The sequence below is a fragment of the Pungitius pungitius genome, chromosome 3 (assembly GCF_949316345.1).
Source record: "Pungitius pungitius chromosome 3, fPunPun2.1, whole genome shotgun sequence".
NCBI classification, from domain to species: Eukaryota; Metazoa; Chordata; class Actinopteri; order Perciformes; family Gasterosteidae; genus Pungitius; species Pungitius pungitius.
This window is the reverse complement of record NC_084902.1, coordinates 24422954-24444178: the sequence shown is the minus strand read 5'-3', so window position 1 is coordinate 24444178 and position 21225 is coordinate 24422954. Positions and strand designations below refer to the sequence as shown.

General features: G+C 46.9%; 4 protein-coding genes across 8 annotated transcripts in view; 2 read left to right on the top strand and 2 right to left on the bottom strand.

The window, feature by feature from the left end:
- The window catches only part of raph1b (Ras association (RalGDS/AF-6) and pleckstrin homology domains 1b), a 33149-nt gene extending 23528 nt beyond the window's left edge, over window positions 1-9621 (top strand). For 3 of the 4 annotated variants that reach the window (XM_062561385.1, XM_062561384.1, XM_062561383.1), the window contains 10 exons: window positions 819-896; window positions 2432-2591; window positions 2805-2926; window positions 3140-3205; window positions 3298-3441; window positions 3979-4089; window positions 4314-4412; window positions 4516-4636; window positions 4938-5074; window positions 5176-9621. In XM_062561385.1, the coding sequence (XP_062417369.1) occupies window positions 819-896; window positions 2432-2591; window positions 2805-2926; window positions 3140-3205; window positions 3298-3441; window positions 3979-4089; window positions 4314-4412; window positions 4516-4636; window positions 4938-5074; window positions 5176-8076 (3939 nt within the window). In that variant the 3' untranslated portion in view covers window positions 8077-9621. Of the gene's footprint in view, window positions 1-15; window positions 504-818; window positions 897-2431; window positions 2592-2804; window positions 2927-3139; window positions 3206-3297; window positions 3442-3978; window positions 4090-4313; window positions 4413-4515; window positions 4637-4937; window positions 5075-5175 lie in introns of those variants that run through there. The other variant, XM_062561386.1, reaches the window with a different exon arrangement.
- Window positions 9622-10027: 406 nt separating this feature from the next.
- Window positions 10028-11709, bottom strand: spp2 (secreted phosphoprotein 2). The gene is made up of 6 exons (XM_037457059.2): window positions 11566-11709; window positions 11358-11485; window positions 11037-11159; window positions 10566-10676; window positions 10406-10454; window positions 10028-10311 (listed from the first exon to the last, which is right to left on the bottom strand). Exons 1-6 carry the CDS (start codon window positions 11630-11632, stop codon window positions 10214-10216), a joined length of 576 nt encoding a protein of 191 aa, XP_037312956.1. The 5' UTR covers window positions 11633-11709; the 3' UTR covers window positions 10028-10213.
- Window positions 11710-14924: 3215 nt separating this feature from the next.
- On the bottom strand, window positions 14925-18318 carry alg11 (ALG11 alpha-1,2-mannosyltransferase). 2 transcript variants are annotated; one of them, XM_037472416.2, is made up of 6 exons: window positions 18212-18318; window positions 18004-18105; window positions 17159-17380; window positions 16648-17019; window positions 15786-16351; window positions 14925-15702 (listed from the first exon to the last, which is right to left on the bottom strand). In XM_037472416.2, the coding sequence occupies exons 2-6, from the start codon at window positions 18048-18050 to the stop codon at window positions 15419-15421; spliced, it is 1491 nt and encodes a 496-aa protein (XP_037328313.1). In that variant the 5' UTR covers window positions 18051-18105; window positions 18212-18318; the 3' UTR covers window positions 14925-15418. The 2 variants fall into 2 exon arrangements, with proteins under 2 accessions (XP_037328313.1, XP_062417366.1); XM_062561382.1 differs by having other exon boundaries at window positions 18004-18317.
- Window positions 18319-18425: 107 nt separating this feature from the next.
- cpb2 (carboxypeptidase B2 (plasma)) lies at window positions 18426-21140 on the top strand. Its single transcript, XM_037478445.2, has 11 exons — window positions 18426-18564; window positions 18652-18727; window positions 18806-18930; window positions 19006-19114; window positions 19242-19343; window positions 19529-19633; window positions 19766-19876; window positions 19969-20059; window positions 20177-20379; window positions 20485-20569; window positions 20665-21140. Exons 1-11 carry the CDS (start codon window positions 18488-18490, stop codon window positions 20877-20879), a joined length of 1299 nt encoding a protein of 432 aa, XP_037334342.2. The 5' UTR covers window positions 18426-18487; the 3' UTR covers window positions 20880-21140.
- Window positions 21141-21225: the final 85 nt, after the last annotated feature.

Here is a 21225-nt window from a genome sequence, read left to right as displayed (position 1 = left end):
CATTGTGGAGTAAGTTTTTTTTAGGGTTTTTTTTCGTGCAACGTAAAGACAATTAAGAATTTTTTTTTCATTGTTTATTATGGATAAATCCGGATGTATTTTTTGCTTTTCGCCCTTAAATTCCGAATACGGTGTTGGCAGGAGATGATTGTGTCGTTGAGTGGAGGCGATAGAGGCTTTCTGAACTGATCGTATATTCATCCGCAGCCTCGCGCCCTTCGGGGATCTTCTACTATTGTTTCCCTTCTGCTGTATAGCGAGATCAAAGGAACCCTCTGCAGCTCCATGTGAATCCAATATGGAGCCATAGACTGCAAACGGAGCGCCACGTTTAAGGGGGACTCTGGACCAATTGCTGCGATTTTTAGCAACGCACCATTTCAGTTAATCAAATATTTACACACGATTGATTAAGAAAAATACGAAAGAAAACACACACACACACGCGGGAAGCAAAAGCAACCTGCGGAATGGAGGTGATGGCGTCTTGTTGGAGGGGGCAGGTAAGCAACCCAAGATATGGAGAAAAAAGAAATTGGATTTGGTTTTGCCCATGACACGATGAGCCATCATGCCAGAGGCTTGGGCGTTTAAATGGTTTAGAAGGCTGGTTACTATTTAATGAAGTTGTATGTGCGCATGATTTTCTGTTCTTGCCAGAGGAGCAACGAAAGACATGGGCGAAGAAGATGAGGCAAGGCTTTGAAATCGGAAAAACCCAGTTGTTTTTTTTTTTTTCCGCCAGGGATGTATGTGTGTGATTGTGTAATCATGCTAATAATTCCCTGTGTTAACCATGCTCCTCCGTGTCCATCTAGGAGGAACAAGCTGCCAAATTGAAGGCAGAGAAGATCCGCGTTGCCCTGGAAAAGATCAAGGAGGCACAGGTCAAAAAGGTAGGGCCACCGCTCTCTTTTTGTGCACACTGGACTTTTTGAAAGACCATCCCGACACGCGTGAAAAAAAATGTCTTGTCTGTTCGTATTTGCGGCGCGCTGCATTTTCTTTGTGAACTTCAATCGCGGCGAAGCGCGCAGAAAGAAATAGGTCATTGCAGCGTTTGAAATATGTGAGCGTTTCTGCCGGGGAGGGGGCAAAGCATCGGGAGCACGATTCAGAAAAAAGGCAGCCCTGCGAGACAATGCGGAAACCTTCTACACAGAGCCTCTTATTTACCACCAGCAACCAAACAAATGCTGATTTTGCGGTGAACATTGGGGGGGGGGGGGGGGCCCGAAAGCTGTGGCGCGTGCATGTCTCCACTTTTTTTTTTTTTTCTTCCGCCAGTGAATGAATTGTCCCTGTGAATGAGAGCAACAGAATGGTGTCCCTTTACATGCCATGAATAGTTGAGACCCAACAGTGTTCCGACAAGCCGGGCTAGACGCCGCTCTGCCAAGTGAACACAATATGACAAGATAAAGAGGGCTGGTACAGAAAAACCCACAATGCTGCGATGTGCTACATTTTTTTGTCTGGTTGTCAGCAGTCTTGACTCACAATTTACTACATCTTGGATTCCTGACAATGAAACAGTTCGACCGTGTTTGGATCGAGGGTTCTGGATCGTAGCCCGTCGATGCGGTGGGATTTTTTGGGGGTCTTACTTATGTTTTCTTTTTTCTGCCAGACTAGCTTTTAGGTTTTAGGGGTCCCTCCTGTGAGAAATGTAGGTCAAGACTCCCCATGTCTACCCATTTGTCCAAGCATCCCTTCAATCCACTCTACCCGGACCCTGATTGGATGGCAGGGTCCCCCGTGGGAGGGAAGAAACAGGAGGTCATGGAATTTAGGGCGCTTTACTCCGTTTCGCACCAGGACAAGTCTTAAATCAGATTTGGATTTGGGGCGCGTTAGTCTTGGTCAGATTAGCTTAAACCTAGTTGTTATGGAGGGATTTTTACCGCCTATGGATGCAAAACTTTTAGATTACTGGATTTAAGTCTTGTGAGGTTGTATAGGCGCCATTATGACCGCAGTGACCCTCAACTTTTGAAACGTGCTCTGCAAGCTTCTGACCGCGTTCCATCTTTCTAAAGCTGTCAATCAATAAATACATTCAAAATGTATTTATTGCTAATGCTTCCAAGAAATTGCTGCATATGTTCTTTAATCATATCTAAAATTGCAAAAATTCAGGCTTTAGGGTGTGTTTTTTCTCAGAGGATTTGAATATACTGGCCAATTTTTTAAATATAGATTAAAAGTGTACTGTAGTGCTGATTGAAAGCCTTGACTAATAAAATAAAATAATGGGTGAATAAATTAATTGTTAAAGAATTATTGTTTTTTAAGCTTGACTTAAAATTACGTCTGATGCCATTTTAATTAAAACTGAAATGCTTACATAGAGATCATATTGGTGTGTCATTACATTGCGCATCAAGTCAATCTACAGCGGCCCCTTTCTTTTCCGTCTCCTCTTCCTCAGCTTGTGATCAGGGTCCACATGTCGGACGAGAGCTCCAAGACCATGATGGTGGACGAGAGGCAGACGGTGAGGCAGGTGCTGGACAGCCTGCTGGATAAGTCGCACTGTGGCTACAGTCCCGACTGGGCTCTGGTGGAAACCATCAATGAGCTACAGATGGGTAAGACAGGCGTCAAATAAGCATTGTTTATGGTTTGCCACCATTGGCATTGATTGGAGGCTCTAACATGTGTTATGCTGTTATTTATTATCTAAATATTGTCACTGTTCACCACCACAGGCTAATTTTCATGATCGCAGGATCTCAGGACCCCAGAGGGATGGAATTAGGTGCACATTTGCGTGTTCATTCCTCCCTATTCTCTCTCCTCAGAACGTATTTTCGAGGATCACGAGAACTTGGTGGAGAATCTCTTAAACTGGACCCGGGACAGCCACAACAAGCTTATGTTCATCGAACGCATCGAGAAATATGCCCTCTTCAAGAACCCTCAGGTGACCGCCAATATACCCTTCTGTGCTTGCTTTACACACAAACGCATCGTTTATGCATGAGTGACTCAAAGAGGGAACAGGGGAGTGTGTTTGTGTAGGAGAGCTGGAAGTAGGTCAAAGCTGCAGAGCGAGTAAAGGTGAATAATTTATTTAACATAAGAGAAGGTGAACCACCGCCTTCCATCCCTCACTGTTCTTCTCCATCATCTCCAGAACTACTTGCTGGGGCGGAAGGAGACGTCCGAAATGGCTGACAGGAATAAAGAAGCTTTATTGGAGGTGAGGTTGTGTGCAAGCACGGACCTCCCATTTGTTTCCGACACACCGGGACGATTTCTGACTTTTGAAGGGAATTTCTGTGCGTCCGTCAGGAGTGCTTCTGTGGCGGGTCGGTGTCCGTGCCGGAGATCGAGGGCATCCTGTGGCTGAAGGAGGACGGCAAGAAGTCGTGGAAGAAACGTTACTTCCTCCTCAGAGCCTCCGGGATCTACTACGTCCCCAAAGGCAAAGCCAAGGTCCGTGAGGTTTGGGGATGGGAATAGTTCAGACGCACAGTTCGAGCCGCTCAAACAAAATGAAGATGAGGAACGGAGATGCGGGTTGGGGGTTATGAGAACCAGATCCACACAGTCCGCTCTGTGGTATTTCCTGTTGATCGGAATGAAGAGAAACAACACATGCGCTCCATTTTTAGCCCTGGTCTCATCGCCAAAGTAATTAAAGTCACAGCAGCATTCACTGGCTGCGCTAACACAGACCAATGCTGTTGATTGTTATGCAGCCTTATTCAACTCCCGCAACCGTCGGCCTACTATATGTTTGAGAGAAAAGAGCACTGTAAATTTTAGATCTGTGTGATTACCCTCAAAAACATGAGCACTGTGACTAAAGTGGGACTTGGATCCTCTTAGCATAATTATTTTAAACCCAAGACTTTTGCATTGGATGTTTCCATACATTTAGTCAGTCTAAACTGACTCACTAGAAATATTAGGTGTACCTGTGTTACTTTTCAAAGTTGTTCAACCCTCCTCTGTCTCCCCCCCTTGCAGGCATCCAGAGATCTTGTGTGCTTCCTGCAGCTAGACCATGTTAACGTGTATTACGGCCAGGACTACCGCAGCAAATACAAGGCTCCTACCGACTACTGCCTGGCCCTGAAGGTGAAGCCCCGTTCCTCCATCTTCCTCCTGAGTGGAGACTTTTGAATTGTGTGTTGTAAAATAAATATTATTTTGTATTAAAAAAAATGAAGAGTCTGGCCAGAGGATGTTTTAAAGCCAAAAGACAGCGTTTTGTATTTATAAGGATTTCATAATAAAAGATATTTCGTAGCATAATTTCAGAAGACATGCGAAAAAAAACCTCAACTTTTTTCTATTTGCAGCATCCCCAAATCCAGAAGAAGTCACAGTACATCAAGTATCTGTGTTGTGATGACGTCAGGACGCTGCACCAATGGGTGAATGGAATTCGCATCGCCAAGGTAAGCTTTTTTCTCTTGTTGTTTAGTCCGCAGAAAGGGAATACTAAAGGGATAGTTCTCACTTTTAAGGTAATTCATGTTATATAAATCTCTTTTTGTGTAGTATGGCAAGCAACTATATGTAAACTACCAGGAGGCAATGAAGAGGACAGAGGCGGCCTACGATTGGTCCTCTCTCTCTACCGCCAGCATCCGATCAGGCTCCAGCTCCGCCAGCATTCCTGGTATGTTTCATTTATATATATACAATATGTAAAGCTTCAAAAACGCTAGATGCGCCGTTTGCCGTATTCAGCTCAACAGCTTTCATTAAGAATTTAGCAAGAAGAGTAAGATCTTTCAACCACCATGACCCAAATGGAAGCAATTAGAACATTATATTAGTAATCCACCGGTATTACTAAAATGATGTTCTAATTGTCTAAAAGCTATACTGATATGACTATACTTTATATTGATTGATATTCCTCCAGTGGCAATATTTTTCTCTGAAAGTGTCTTTATGTCCTTTGTGTGTACATTCAGAGTCCCAGTCTAATCACTCAGGCCACTCAGACAGTGGAGTGGACACTGGCTCTTCTCATGGCCGGTCCCAAAGTGTGGTGAGCTCCATTTTCTCAGAGGCCTGGAAGAGAGGCACCCAGATAGAGGAAAGCTCCAAGGTATGGTTTTCTTTCAAAGACAGCTGGGATAAATAAAAAAACTCATATATAGTTAAAAATCTGTTAATAAATAATTAACAATTAATTAATTCCTTTGTTAGGCATCCAGAGGGGGCACCCTGCCACACGCTTCCCACGTTCACCGCCATCACAGCCAGCATTCAGCGGATCACCCGGCCCTGACACCTCCTCCGCAACCGCAGGTGCAATCTCAACCAAGTCCACAGCACCCGCCGCAGCTTCAGCATCCTGAGACACCGACCCAAGCGGCAACGCTACACCAGCACCTGCCTCCCCAGCATCAGTCTCCTCAGCAGGCACCACAGCCGTCTCCCCAGTTTCCCCAGCGCCCTCAGCCGTCGCCGCAGTCTCCGCAGCTACAGCAACAGCAACAACAGCTGCAGCAGCAGCAGCAACAACAACAACAGCAACAGCTACAGCAGCAGCAGCAGCAGCAGCAACAACAACAGCTACAGCACCAGCACCAGCAACAACAACAGCTACAGCAACAGCTACAGCAGCAGCAACAACAACAACAGCTACAGCAACAGCTAAAGCAGCAACAGCAGCAGCAGCAGCAACAACAACAACAGCTACAACTGCAGCAGAGACAACTGCAACAACAACAACAGCCACAGCAACATCTGCAGCAGCATCATCAACAACAGCTGCAACAGCTGCTAGAGCTGCAACAGCAACAGCTGCAGCAGCAGCAACAACATCAGCTGCAGCAACAGCAGAAACAGCAACAACAACAACAGCAACAACAGCTGCAGCAGCAACAGCCGCAGACTATCGCTGGCTCCAACCACATGCCCCCACTGCCGCAACAGCTGGCACCACCACCACCACCGCCGCCACCTCCTCCCCCGCCGCCTCCGCCCCCACCCCTAGTTCAGGCGGTGTCGCACCATTCTCCGGGGCCCACCATGTACAAATTCAGCACCATCAACCGGCTGCAGAACCAGATGGCTTCCCAGTCGGCCAATCACCACAGGTTGCCCGGTCACCTGCATGCGATAGGGCAGCAGGTTCTGCCCAGGGTTCCGACGCCACCCGCAGCTCAGGTACCCGTCAACGTTAATCACATCGCAGCGAGGACTAATGTCCCGCCTCCGCCTCCCCCACCTCCTCCACCGTCCATGCCGACCCCCGGGTCAGCGATGGCAATGTTGAAGCGGGGCCCTCCCAGCCCGGCTACCCCGCCGGCTTTTATTCCCCCGCCCCCAGGACATCCCGCTCCACAGACAAACGGATTGATGTTTCCTCCCCCTCCCCCTCCTCCGCCATATCCCGCGAGTCAGCATGTCTACCCCAACGGGCTGAAGCAGGCGCTGAAGGAGAGATTCCCCAGCCCGCCGCGAGACCTCCTCCCCCCAAATGGGCTCCTCGAGGAGTCCCCGCCGCCTGCCCCCGCTCCCCCACCTCCACCTCCTCCGCCCCCACCCCCGCCGCCGCCGCCGCCACCACCTCCTCCCCAGCAGTTCAACGTGCCAGCCCATTTCCCGCCCCCCCCTGCACCGCCACCAGCGCCGCCCAAAACCTTCACCCCGGGCTTTGTCCGTCACACCGCCCCCAAACCGGTGTCGCCTGTCTCTCCTTTTCCCCCGGCCCCACCTCCCGCTGCCCTGGCTGGCCCGACCCCGCCGCCACCTCCACCCCCACCTCCGCCCGCGCCCCTCAAGAAGCAGTTCAGCCTCCAGGGGGGACACCCCCCTCCGACACTCCCCAAGCAGCACAGCCTCTCTAAACAAGGGTCAGGAGCCGCGGGAGCCGCGCCCACCATGTCTTTGGTGAAACAACTAGCGAGTCAGTTTCCAGGAGCTTCGTCCCAAGCTGCCAGTAACGCCGAGAGCCCCAAAGCCCCCCTTTCGCCACCCGCGGTCAAGACCAAACCGAGGTGGCAGCCCGGTGGCGGCCCGCAACTGCAATCCCCGGAGTTCCCCCCTCCTCCAGATGTCAACGTTGGCTTCCCCGCTGCCGCCACCGCCCCTCCTCCTCCACCGCCTCCTCCCCCCCCGCCACCTCCCCCGGCCCCTGTCACAGGCCCGACTCCACCTCCTCCCCCTCTCCCTCCCGGAAACCTAGGCGCCGCGTCTCGCAGGTCGCCCCCCGTGTCCTCCGCTTTCGGGGGCAAGAAAGCGCCTCCTGCCCCGCAGAGGGACCCCGGCTCCAAGTTCAACGCCTCGGATTCTTATGAGGAATCCAGGAGAAACCTGCTCAGCAAGTTTGCTCCCCAGAACGGCGCCTCACCGGGTGCCACGTCCTCCTCCAGGGGATCTCCATCCAAGGACCCTTCATCTGGGCCCCGTGCCCCCCCGAAACCAGGCAAGCTCAACCTGGCCAACCTGCCCGTGGCGCTGCAGGCCAAAGTGAGCCAGGTAAAGCAGACCAGCGGTGACTTCCCCTCCCCACCACCTGAGAGCGCCTACTTCCCACCTCCTCCGCCAGCCTCTGAGCTCTTCCCCCCTCCTCCGCCTCCTGGCGGCGACGCCCACACTGGAGGACCTCCTCGGGTAGCCGTGGTCAACCCACAGCCCCAGGCTCCCCCTCCTCCTCCGCCCGTCTCCCTTGTCAGCAACTCCACATGGGGCAAGAGCTCACTGAAGAAGACTCCTCCGCCCACGCTTGTGCGGCGTAGCAACGCCACCCCGGAGCCCCCCCCGCTCTCACCGCCTCCGCCCACCTCCCCGAAGGGCGGCTCGGGCCAGCCCAATTTCCTGGATGACCTCCACCGGACACTGAAGCGAAAGTCGGTGGGTCGCCAAGGTTCCCTCAACTCGGCCGGCCTCACGGGCAGCCCGGACCCTGTGGGGACGATGGACGACATGGCGCTGCCTCCCCCGCCCCCCGAGCTGCTCCTGGACCAAGGACAGCAGAGCAACGGCGGAAACGGTGCCTACATGTCCGGAAACATCTCAGGCTATGCAACAATAAGACGGGGACCCCCGCCGGCACCGCCTAAGCGGGGGGACGCAACCAAACTTACTGGCGAGTGTTGAAGCGTGAAGATCAGGAGATTATGGATGAATGGACAATGACAGGATTTATTGAACTGAACACTCGTCAGTGAGATGGGAGCAAACTCCTGAACAGCTTCTCTCTTCTTAGGATACCAATGTTAAAGAGACTGTGTACATACTAAAACCCAAACCATACCATGGGTCAGTTAGTGTTGGCTCATTATTGCCGTTTTTTTAACATGCTTAGCATGCTGGGTCGGTGGGGTTTACACTGGAGTGGGTGGGTTTGAGGTCACACAAGACATTGTCTTATGGTAAACCCCGCCCATCTGGTACACCAAGCAGATTTAAATAAACACTAATAAGAAAGTCTGAGCCAAACCATGTGCTGGAGACAGAAAAAACAAAACATAAAAACAAAATACATCTGGATCTTTCTAATTGGTACTGCATGGGCTTTATATGAGACCAAGCCGTAAAACATGCAGCTGCCGTGGTGTGTGTGTGTGTGTGTGTGTGTGTGTGTGTGTGTGTGTGTATGTGTGTGTGTGTGCATGAGTGAGCGAGCTGAAACTGGAGAGTCACACATGCATGCATGTGTGTATGATTATATGACCATTTGAGAAGGCCTTTGTGGAGGGGGGACAGTAAGGTTTGGTTTTATAAAAAAAATATTTAATGAGCGATAAACAGAAGGACTTTTTTTTTTGTATATCTGTCTTTTCTTAGCTGTTTCACAAAGTCTTGAGAGGAGCAAAACAAGAGGGCACAATGGAATGTATCTGGGACGGTGTAATTAAGAACATGAGTTACACACACAAAAGCAATGATTCAGCAACTTAAATGTTAAACTTTAAAATCTGTTGACTCAAACATTTCTAGACTGTTTCAACACTTTAGCAAAGCATCAGAAGGAAGCCTTATCCCCAAAGTGTTGCGCACAGGTCAAAAGCAAAAAGGAAATTTGTTTCAAAAGGTTCAGCAGCGCCTGGACCTGGAGGAAGAAAAAGAAACATTTTATTTAATGTAAATGGAGGAGCAGGAGGCCTGTGACTGTGTGAGTTCCCCCGTGCGCTGGCTCGATTTTGGACCTTTTTCCTCACATCGTGTCTGTACAGTCGTAGCTGCTACTCCGTTAGTGTCGCCCTCCCCGACCCCCGCCGCCGCCTTCTAAAGTCACACGGTATCGCAGAAGTAGAATATACAGGTCGGATCCAGTCCTGTGAAGTATACTCATCCACACAAGCTAACCCGGTTTAAAAGGATACATTTTACATCATTAAATCATGAAGGGTTTTAAGCAGCAATGCCTTTTATTTTTCGAGTGCTAATGCTAAGGAACGCCTCATCAACATGTCCATGTTTGCAACGATGACATATCATTATTATCTCAGACTGTTTAAACTGGTTTTAAATTGACTTATAACTGATTACCATTGTCTTAACAGGATGTTTGCTACAGTGCAGTATGTAAGTTATTGATGTCCTGATGTGAACATGTGGGGCCAAGTAAAATGAAGAAAAATGGTTGCAGTTGTGACCTGCATATAAACTGAAAATCACAATATAAATGTTCAAACCAGACTGGAATCTGTCCTCATTTGTTGAAATGGTTTGGATAAGGTGTAGCCAATGAGAGCCAATGTAGGTGATCTATTTCATGCAGTGCATTTAGTCATCACGATTTCACTATCCATGTACAAATGATTAAAATGGGAACCATGTTTGTTGGTAAGTAGAGCTTAGACACCCTCTAGTGTAATTCTACACTAGTGGTTCCAATAACTGCTAACCTGCAGACACACAGCAGGGGAGAGAGAGAGATGTAGAGTGAGAGAGAATTTTATTGCTATTTCTATTATCAGTAAAAAAATTAAAGGAACTGAAGTGGAAAAGTGAGGTCATATGTACAAACGAATATCGTATGGAGCTTGTGTTATAATTTAATTCATTCAAAACAAAGAAGGTGCGAAAGAAAGCCGGAACACTGCTTTTTACAGCCTTTTATTGTCAAATAGAATCATTTAAATTGAGGACATTGCCCTACCACGTGAAGAACGTGTTTCCCCATCAAATAGCACAAAACGGGGACCATGTAATGACGTGCGTATTTTATTCTTTAATTCAAGCATGTCTGCTCACTAGCACCTAAATGTCTCCAGAGTGAGCTAAAATGTCACACCAGGTAGTTGGGCAGAGTGTCGCCTCTGGGCCGGGCTTCCGCTGGCCGTGGAGGGATCCGCCAGGCTGGAGGGGCGGAAGGATCCGGTACCGCTGAAAGACATTGGGGCTGTTGTCAGTTCCATGCATTGAATAGCACACTGGAGAATGTATATTGGGATACTTCAGCAGCTGATTAGTAGCTTACCTCTATTTACCAATGGAATGTTGAACTGGTGCCTCCCTCTGGAGAACATCTGTATGACAAAAGCCTTTATTACTCATGTTGCCTCTATAGTCCAAGATACTGAACAAATAGAAGATTGATCAGCATTGATCCCCTTCTGTGACCCCTCATGCGTCCTCACCTCCTCGCTAGACTCTGAGCTGGAGCTGGAGGAGTCATGGCCGCATTTGAGGGACACCACCTGGGCCGAGGTGGCCGACATACGAACCCGGCCGGAGCAGGACATGGATGGCTGAGGGGAAGGAGACGGCGGTGTTTTTTTGGCGTTGTTGTATAACGCACGTACAGTATGTCGTCTTTGAGTGTCCCATTGCGTCACGGCAGAGCGGATTTGATCAACACACTCTGTCCCAGTGAATTTGGGCCAACGCAAACATTGGGCTGCATCAGTCAGTCAACACGCTTCCTACGCAGAACTGAGATATGGAGCCTTCAGCGAGTTGTGTACAGATACAGTTCGATATTTAACCCTCCACACTGATCCTATATAGTGTTACCCTATAAGTGGGAGAACTTAATTTCACATCCTTCATTTCACTCCTGATGAACTGAAACAGGCCATAACCCATTTTTACGTCATTGAATGTCTCACCACGAAGAAGCCCGGTCTGAAGGCACATGTCCGGGGGTCGTTTCCAAAAGCCTTTGCACACTCCGTCTCTTTAATGCCAAACGACATCAGCAGGTCAACTGTGTTCAGCCCCATGGGAATCACCTGAAAGACATTTGATAAATATGTCATGAATGAGAACATCTAGTACTGCTGTCATACTGTAAGTATCCTCCACAGCAAATATTACAACCATAAGAAAATGCTTATGGACACTGCACGCTATTGATCTATCCTGAAGACCTGTGCGTCCGTGCGTGTGTGCGTGTGTGCGTGTGTGCGTGCGTGCGTGAGTGGACTCACCCTTGTGACAGAGCCTCTAGTTACCCGGTAGAGATGGCTGGTGGCGTGCACCGAGTTGACCTCGGCCAGAGCCGCTGCCAGGCCCCTCTCTGCCAGGGACTCCAGCTCCGGGTTGTGCAGCGGGATTCCTGCAAGGACAAAGGTCCGCGAGGAAGGGTCAGTCGCAAGCACCTACTTTCGAAGTAAATGGCACAAGAGAGCCACTCACCCGAGCATCCCAGAGACTGCAGCAGGGCCAAGAGGAGCACGTGTGACTTCATCCCCACGAGCACCATAGCGAAATTGCTCAGCTCCCCGTTGACCTCCCTCTTAACGTTTGCCTGAGGGACCCTGTGTGCCGCCCCTTACCCTCGGTCACCCCCTAAAAACTCTCTCCCCTCTCGTCTCACTGGCTTCCTTCACGCAACAGACGTTAACCTTTGTCCAGCTCTATTGATTCCGTTGCGATGCCCCAAATTAAATAAGCACTTCAGATCAGATCCGACTGCTGCCATTAACAACCTCTTATGGTATGCTGCTGAAATCTGAATTATTGAGCTAAATCCAATACATTCAGCAGCTTCATATGGGACCATAAGTATTTATAAAAAGTAGGGCCGGGACTCGATTAAAAATATTAATCTAATTAATTAGAGGCTTTGTAATTAATTAATCGAAATTAATCACATTTTAATTGCATAAATATTTGACCTGAGAACAGTGAGAAGTAATTTTTTTCACATGGATTTTTATTTTTGTTCAACCAATTCCAGCAGACACGTGTGTTGTGTTGTGGATTCCAGCCTGAGAATCTATGAGAATTGAGGTTGGATTCAAAAGCACCAACAGGTGTGTGGTGGAACAGTGCAGGGAGATAGCAGGAAGGCTGAAGTGTGGAGGATCCTCAGTTCAAACCTGCTCTCTCAGAAGGAGGGTTTGGTTGCAGTCAGGGCTTCAAACTGTGAACTTTGAAACAGTTTTGCGGTTTAGTAAACAATCCCAAGGTCTAATATGAGAAACGGACACAATGAGGCATGTGCTTGAATAGCACAAGGGAACAACTGAAGGGCTGTATCCTCCAACCTGCTGTCTGAGGTTGTGGGTTCACAGCCCTTCATGCAGACATCACTTCTGCTTTGAAAGAGGTTTGAGTAGCAGTCTCTAGGTCAAATACGAGAAACAAAAATCTAATTTGTGCATGGTGAGGTAGTGCAGCACAAGAGCTGAGGAGCTACTGTCCTTACCCTGTAGGTTGTGGGTTCAAGCACAGTCTTGGATTTGAGCCTTTGGCTTTACTTCAGGTTTGAGTAGCAATCTCAAGGTTAAATACAACAAACAAAGGGTTGGTTACTGTGTGGTGAATTAGCACAGCGGAAGAGCTGCTGCCACAAGCCTGCACTGCATTTGAAGGTTGTGGGTTCAAGCCCAGTCTTGGGTTTGAGCCTTTGGCTTTACTTCAGGTTTGGGTAGCAATCTCAAGGTTAAATACAACAAACAAAGGGTTGGTTACTGTGTGGTGAATTAGCACAGCGGAAGAGCTGCTGCCACAAGCCTGCACTGCATTTGAAGGTTGTGGGTTCAAGCCCAGTCTTGGGTTTGAGCCTTTGGCTTTACTTCAGGTTTGGGTAGCAATCTCAAGGTTAAATACAACAAACAAAGGGTTGGTTACTGTGTGGTGAATTAGCACAGCGGAAGAGCTGCTGCCACAAGCCTGCACTGCACTTGAAGGTTGTGGGTTCAAACCCAGATGTGGAAATAGCATTTAAAAAGAGTTTTGAGGTTTAACTCACATGCTCAAGGTTAAATAGGAGAATCAAAGTTGCCAAAATGTGACCAGGACTGGTAGTGTAGGGGTGCAAGCTAGAGCCCAGAAGCCTCTGTGAGCGCCGCCAGTGGGTTCAAATCCCGCTCCTGCCAAGTCTTGAGCACACTACTGCGGAGGTAGTAGTGGGGGCATTGTCCCCACTGGTTGTTTCAGAGAAGTGTACCCTGGGGGTTATGCAGAAACACAAGGCGCGTTCACTTGGTTATGATGGCATTGTCAAGAATGATGAAGAATCTTTTGAATGATGATGAATTGACTAAATTTGATGTCGATTGCTTTGCTTTTAGCACTTATTAGCCATACTACATAGCCTATAGGCTTCCACCTTTTTGACGAGAGAGAAGGCCGGATGAGTCAGTAAAGATGAGCAGATGTGTCTCATTCAGTGGTCACACTGACATGAAACGTATTACAGCCTCTGAGGGCATTTTTCAAGACCATCACATGTTTGTCTACTTCAGGACAGTCTGGCACAGGGTGTAGATTTGTTTACCCTTTTTAGTGCATCCACCATCCAATTCTCTGTTACATTCAAATTCAACTCACTGCCTTTACCAATGCAGGAAGGATGAATAGCATGGTTGATCCTCCAAGATGCACCAATCCGTCTCTGGCAATATCCCATTATGATTCTTTATAAATGTCAGTTACCCAAAACTAAAAAAGGATTTAGGAAGAGCCACCACGTCCCTTGAGGGTTGTACCCAGATAAGGTTTAAAGTACAGAAATTTGGGGCATTTGGCATTAGTGACAGGGACGTGTAGGTTGCTCCATCTAAGATCATTCCAGTCATGTCATGGGGAAAAAATATTGTGAAACAAGTCAAAATATGTAGGGTCAAAAATGTCACAGAAAAGATTTTTTTTTAAGTAATAGGTAAAAAAACAGTGAGAAGTTATTTTTTTCACATGGATTTTTATTTTTGTTCAACCAATTCCAGCAGACAAGTATAGAAATAGCATATTTAGAAATATAGTACTTTCAGAAATTCAGGTAGCCTATAAGTAGACCTTCTGTCAACTATGTATTTTTAAGTAGACCAATACTTATAGTAGTACAATAGTACATTGGTTATTTTTTCAGACGTGGACTTAGTTACCCTGGTCCTTAAACCAGTCATCTGGTGCAGTGTGGGTTGGGTGTGGGTCCTTGTACGTCCACGCTAGCTGCTAATTGTTTTGCGTTGAGGTGATACTTGAGGCTCGATGTGAATTCCTTGTTGCACAGCTTGCACACAACCACGCTCTTATCGACGCTTCCATCCGTGTGTTTATTTTAATAAGATTTCCCATTCACGGGGCCACCCGACACAGTCTCGTCAGCTTCTTCGTTCATGTTCACTGTGGTTTGTGGTTGTCATTGTGGAAGTCATGAACGCTAGTTGGTGCTCCAGTATAATCGGTCCTCCCGAAACTCATCCAGTGAGAAACGTTCCGCGGTGCAAAAAATAAGTGTAAAATGTTTAATGTGTTATTTTTTGTGTAATTAATTAATCTTAATTCACATTGTAATTAATTAATCGTAATTAACGCGCTAGTTGAAATCCATAAATCTCTATAAGTAAATTTAAGATGAGGTCTCATCACTAGAGACACTGACACACGGAACATTTATTCATAATGATTTATATTGATTCATTATTTTTGCTGTAATGTGAACATTTAAACCTCTGCAATTTAAAACTCTTTGGCTTTTGAACTGTTGGTTTTATTAACGTAAACTCATTAACCTGTTGAGAAACAAACAAAAATCCCAAACTCTGTTACTTGGATCACATCTTTATTACATTGATCATCAATATCAAAAATACTTCACATTTTGGTCATGTAGAGAAGTGTGGTTCTTGTAAACAATAAATATATTATCTGTTACATTTTACAGCACCTTATTCAGCTGTCTAAAATACATATTTGTTCCCCTTCAGCCATTTTCACAAAATAATACGTCTTTAAGTGAGGACAAAGACATCTACATGTCCTGGAAAAATACCATTGCTCAGGATATTGGCATTTACAAATACAACTAAGAGCAGTAGCAGGATTCCGTCCAAACACATAGGGAAAAGATCGGATGTTTTATGATCTGTATCTTCAAAACATGCAGCTAATCTGTAGTCATTACAAACCTCGATTTAAATTAATTTCAAATCAGTTTTTGTCAAACCTCTACAGTGTAAATGCATCAATTGTAAAAGGTGCTCGACGTGTGAAATAGGCGCTCTCACTTTACTCTACACACAAAAGATGAGTCCTCCCCTTACCGTTCAAATGTTCCCATCAGAGGATCCATAGCGGCGAGGAAGCAGGCGTCAAACTCCTGGTCTGAGAAGCGAGCCACGGACTGGCGTGCGTTCTGTCTGATGTGCAGCCGCCTGGCGGGCTCCAGCGCCAGGATCCCCTCTATGGCCTCCGCGTAACTGTCCTCGTCTTCAGCCAGAAAGCCCGTCTGGCCCCCTTCGAAAGGTACCACGATGTCCAGCTTGGGGCCGCCGGACTTGTGTGCCAGAATGACCTTTCCCGCTGCCATACACTCCACGATGCCTACAAGAGAGCAAAGATGCACGCTTTCAAATCATTTAAATCAAATTAGACAATCCCAACGAAACCTCACTGTGATTATTTACCTATTCCAAAGTGTTCGTTCCACATGGTATGCAGTCCAATGGTGGCTTCTGCTATCTCTCTCTTCAGCTCGTCGAAGGGCACATTCAGTTTGAACGCCACTCTGTCTGCGATGCCCAGCTCCTGGCACAGACCCCGCAACATGAGCACCCTGTCCTCGTCTTCCTGGTTCCTGCATCCACCAATCAGAACCAGCTTCAGCGCCTCCCTGCCCCACGGCCCCTCCCCCCTGCTGTCTAAGACCTTCTTGAAAGCTTTGATCTGCAGCCGGTGGTCCTTCTCCGGCCTGAACTGCCCGATGGAAACAATCGAGTGGCACTTCTTGTCCCCGTCCTCCTCCAGCGGGACATCCAGGAACGCGCTGACGTCGCAGGGCGGGTAGACCACGCTGGTGCGGTTGGGCGCGCGCCACAGAGACAGGATGTGATCGAGGGTCCACGAGGAGTTGACCATGATGAGGTCGCTGCAGGAGCCGGCCATGCCGTAGAACAGGGCGAGCAGGCAGTAGTAGACCACCTTGAATGCACTCAGGAAGAGACTGTCGGTGACATAGTCCGGGTTGTTGAACCTAGGACATTAACGGTTTTTGTTATTTGAGGGGTTAGCAAGGAGCTCATTTTACTTATGAATTAAATGACCACTACATTTCTGCTCTGGTAGTACGGCAGTTACTTCAGGACACCAGTAGAGGTCAATAAAGGTCATTCAACACTGCCGTTTCTTTCATGTGTATGAAATTGTTAGTTATTCCGTTTGGAATGGGATGATGGTTCCTGACATTACATTTTTTAAAAGACCCTGAATGCCATGTTCTCAACCTAGCCCCTGTGACAAATATATCTGGTAAAGAAACACAGGTATTACCTGGGGTTCCGCTCTCTCACTACAGACAACATGTCAGTGCTGATGGTAGGGTAGTGAACGTAACTCCCCACGCTGCAGCCTCCCAAGTAGCGGAACAGGGGCAGGGTGAAGGCGTAGCCCATGGAGTCGATGTAGATGTCTGGGACAAACTCTGTCAGCGCCTCCCATCCCAAGAAGATGGAGCCCACACTCTGTCCCAGCAGGGTGAAGTGAGGGAAAAGGCCTGGCTCCACAAGCAGGCGGTGCCTCAGGAACACAAACTGAACAGGGCGAGGGAGCACGATATTGAAACGACGTCGAGCCCCGTCCAAAATCTGCTGTCCCGTCACACCAAGGTCCCCCGTGTACACCACAAAGTTTACGTCCATGTACCTGAGCAGGAGTAGATCAAATGCAAGATCAATGTAAGGTAAACGTGATGCCGTTCAGCATCACATACTGCTGCACGTTGTTTGGATCGTATTTCTCACTCAGAAGATTGAAACTAAAATGAATTCAAAATTGGCTTCACCTGCTCTGCAATGCCCTGATGGCACACCAGAGCACGCGCTCTCCCCCGCCACCGGCGTTGCAGTACGGGTGGAAGAAGGCAACCGTGGGACGGCCATCCCTCACCCTGCGAGCGCTCCGGCTGCTCTGGAGCCAGAAGCGCACCGCCAGCACCAGTAGGACCAGGACGGCGATCAGCAGTACACACAGGAACAGCAGGGGCAGCAGCAACTTCCACAGCAACCTGAAACACAGTCACATGGGGGCATAAGAGAGAGAGATTATATCAACATGAGTAAACGTATCAATGTAAATAGTAATGCATCATAAAAAGTAAAAGGGAAAACAAATCTTTTTAAATATGTGGCTTCTGTGAGGCACTGGGTGAGAAGTAAAGACGGAGACCCTAAAAGATTAAAGGCCAACAATGAGGCTTCTCAAAATGGAGCTTTAAGGAGCGTTCTACACGTACACGACTCCAGGTGGAGGTATAATAAAATCAGGTTGAAAAGGGAAAATTAACTAGTGCCACATATTGTTAGAAAAACGTTACAACGCTATGGTCAGCTGAATAACTGGCGGCGGACCTCACACATGAGCTTCCCATGTGAACGCTAGTAGCATTAGCCTAGCATTAAACGAGCAAATTAGTATTGTATTTACCCCCCTCAAAGCAAACACAAACAACAAGTTACAACAAGTTAATCGAGCTTTCTCTGCGTAGCACGGTCGTTAATAGCTAACGACACCAAGCAGCTAGCATACAAACAAATGCAACGAGCTCAACGCGCTTTTCGAGATAAAAATATTATCTAACGTTATTTTTAATTACTAACGTTAGGTTGGAAACCTAAGGTACTATCTTACCTTGTTATTTCACATAAACAGTGGACCAGCTGATCGTGGCCCGACATCTTGCCTGGAGAAATCTAACAACACATCACCTCCTTCCAAGTTGTGACTTTCGTCCTTAAAAAAAAAGGTTATTTATTTAGCGCCATCTAGCGGCAAGGATGTATTACAAAAAATTGTTATTTATTTAACGCCATCTAGCGGCAAGGGTGTATTAACGCACCAATGTTTTCAGATCGGATTGATAAAGAGATATAGTGTCGAGCCTAAATCAATTTAGTCTGAAAATTACAAAAATTAGTAGTATTAGTATTCTACGAGCTATATAGCACCAATGGTATACTAACGTCCTCCCTCTCAACCACTATGACTGATCTATGGTCCAACTTTAAAAACAGTAATGTTTAACTTCTAAATAAACACAGTTTGAATCAATATTGTGTCCCTGACCCTGTGGTTTACATAAACCTCGACCATTTCTAGTCTAGATTCTGACAACATGAAGACTCTTTTGATTTTGTTTGTATTAATACATTTGGACAAACTCCTGCGGACAGGACGCTGCACAGAAACGCAGTAGGTTGATTTTCTCAAAAAAGTATTTGGTGCCTGTGACGTTACTTTTTCCACAAAGAGTTTGACTAATTTTTTCTTCTTATCCAGGGACCAAATTTTATCGATCACCCCGAAAACACAGGAACAAGTGCACATCCTGAAGAATATTTCTTCTCAATATGAGGTAGAACGGGGACTTTTCTTTTATCAGTGATTACATTTTTTCGGTTTGTAAATCATTGTGTCACATGTGTGCTCCTAGACATCCTTATGGCAGCCCGTGTCGTCTCACTACATCAAAGAAGAAACAGAGGTCCATCTGTTTGTTCCTGCAAACAGCTCAGACACCGTCAAGGATCTTCTGCAGAAAGGGGCCATAATACACGAGTATGTCACTTGTCCCAAAGCAGAGTTGTGCAACTAGTTCCGACCTTTTGTTAGTTACTTGTACGTTTATTTCAGGGTGTTGCTGTCCAACGCCAATGAGCTCATTGAAATGCAAACGAGGAACGACTCCACTGACCCCCGAAGCAGCTCAACTTTCTACGAGAGATATCACAGTCTTGAGGATGTAACTGCCGGATTCCAGCTTCATCACATTGACTTTTTATTGATTTTGTGTCAACAAACATTTTAAGCTCAGATTGTTGGTGTGCCGGTGCACTGCATTTCAAGTAAAGACACTGTCTCCACTGTAGATCTTTTATTGGATAAACAGGACCCAACAGGACAACCCAACCACAGTTAGAGCCATTCTCCTCGGCTCCTCATACGAGAAGCGACCGCTCTACGCTCTGAAGGTACACCCGCCTGTCACCTAATAGGCTCCAATGGTTCCATGTATTTGGCACACATTCATTCATCACAGGCTAATCTGCACCCCAATCCCTTTAGAATAAGTCATTTGAACTTTTGTTTTCCAGCCCAAGAGCTTTCTTGTGAGAGAAATTCAAAAGTGTTTTTGGTTTTATACTCTCATTCTCAGTTGTCTCTAAATAACAGCCTGAATAAGAAAGCAATGTGGATTGACTGTGGGATCCATGCCAGAGAGTGGATCTCTCCGGCTTTCTGCTTATGGTTTGTACAATATGTGAGTGCCTTTTAACGTGGAATCAATAGTGTGGGAATCTTTTGCAGTACATGGGGTTTGTTTCTTTCCTACTAGGTCCATTTCAGACTGGTCTAGCGCTAAAATCTTTTTTCTTATTCTTCTTTTGCACAGGCGTTGGCATTTTACAAGATAAACCAAGACATTACTGACATCCTTGACAACATGGATGTCTACATCCTGCCTGTTATGAACCCTGACGGATACGAATACACATGGACCACAGTAAGAACGCATATTATGTTGCTGAGTGCTCGAGACTTTGTGAAGACAACAATTACGACAATGTGTGATTCCCTTTGATTTATTTGCCTCAGAACAGGATGTGGAGGAAAAACCGCTCCGTCAGCAGGAGCAGCAACTGCATTGGGGTCGACCTCAACCGAAACTTTGATGCCAACTGGTGCAGTGAGTCTTCCTCTGGCATTACAACCCTCTGTTTTGAGGAATTCACTGAACTGTGCCATCTGTCATATATGCGAGTCTCGAGTCACCTCTAAGGCGAAGTGATTCTGTGTCCTCCAGCGGAGGGGGCCTCTGATGAGCCCTGCTCCGAGATCTACTGCGGTGCGTATCCCGAGTCGGAGGCAGAGTCGCGGGCCGTGGCCGACTTCCTGCGCAGTCACAAGGACTCAGTGCAGCTCTACCTCAGCATCCACTCCTACTCTCAGATGCTGCTCTTCCCGTACTCCTGCACCCTGGAAGAAGCGGAGAACCACAAAGACCTGGTGAGGGGATGGTTGTAGAAAAGGATCTGATCCCGTCAGTTTGGGTACAGGATACATCACAGGAAGTCTAAAATGTGTTTGTGTCTTCTATATTTTTTTTAAAAGCTTGAGATGGTTCAAGAAGCTGCCCAGGTAATCAGAAGACATTACAGGAACACCTACAAATATGGATCTGGAGCAAAGACAATATGTAAGAAGGGCACCTTTTTATTTTTAAAGCAAAACCGCCCTCACTCAATTCAGTCACTGGCAAAGTACCCACGCTTGTCTCTGTCTGTTCTCCAGACTTGGCTCCTGGCGGTTCTGATGATTGGGCTTACAAACTCGGCATCAAATACTCCTTCACATTTGAGCTCCAGGACCGCGGGCGATATGGCTTCCTCCTGCCACCATCTCACATTTCAAAGGCCTGCAACGAAGCTCTGATTGCCGTGAAGACCATTGCTCTCAAGGTTATTAAGAAAACGCAAACTTCAAAAAGTTCCGTTCAAACTGACTAAGCAGTTACAATTTCAGTTCAATGTTTAAAGTCATTTTTGTGAATATTAGAACATGAGGCAGTAGAATTGTTTTGGAGTAAACTGATTATAGTTTCAGATGAAGTTCATTGACTGCTTTTACTCTTATCAGTATTAAAGTAATAGCCATACTGAATATGTGTGTGGTCTTATATGCTTTCATCTAAACAATGAGATCCCATGTACAATGTAATGCAATCTAATAATAATTAGTCAGGTAAATAATAAAAAACTATAGTCTATGACCAAGGGTATGTTTGATTCTTCACTGACAGTGACACATATAAAAAGCAAATAGGCTACATGGTGTAAACAATTTGGCATGTCA

Bases quoted from the DNA above. Each gene is read 5' to 3' on its own strand.
- spp2 (XM_037457059.2), bottom strand. From the start codon at position 11,632: ATGGTGCTCGTGGGGATGAAGTCACACGTGCTCCTCTTGGCCCTGCTG. The intron at 11,160-11,357 runs GTGAGTCCACTC...AATGTCTTTCAG, and splicing joins CTAGAGGCTCTGTCACAAGG to GTGATTCCCATGGGGCTGAA. The intron at 10,677-11,036 runs GTGAGACATTCA...CCTTCCCCTCAG, and splicing joins TCAGACCGGGCTTCTTCGTG to CCATCCATGTCCTGCTCCGG.
- alg11 (XM_037472416.2), bottom strand. From the start codon at position 18,050: ATGTCGGGCCACGATCAGCTGGTCCACTGTTTATGTGAAATAACAAG. The intron at 17,020-17,158 runs GTGAAGCCAATT...ACTCCTGCTCAG, and splicing joins ATCAGGGCATTGCAGAGCAG to GTACATGGACGTAAACTTTG. The intron at 16,352-16,647 runs GTAATACCTGTG...TTAATGTCCTAG, and splicing joins GTGAGAGAGCGGAACCCCAG to GTTCAACAACCCGGACTATG.
- cpb2 (XM_037478445.2), top strand. From the start codon at position 18,488: ATGAAGACTCTTTTGATTTTGTTTGTATTAATACATTTGGACAAACTC. The intron at 20,060-20,176 runs GTGAGTCTTCCT...TGTGTCCTCCAG, and splicing joins CTTTGATGCCAACTGGTGCA to CGGAGGGGGCCTCTGATGAG. The intron at 20,380-20,484 runs GTGAGGGGATGG...TTTTTTTAAAAG, and splicing joins CGGAGAACCACAAAGACCTG to CTTGAGATGGTTCAAGAAGC.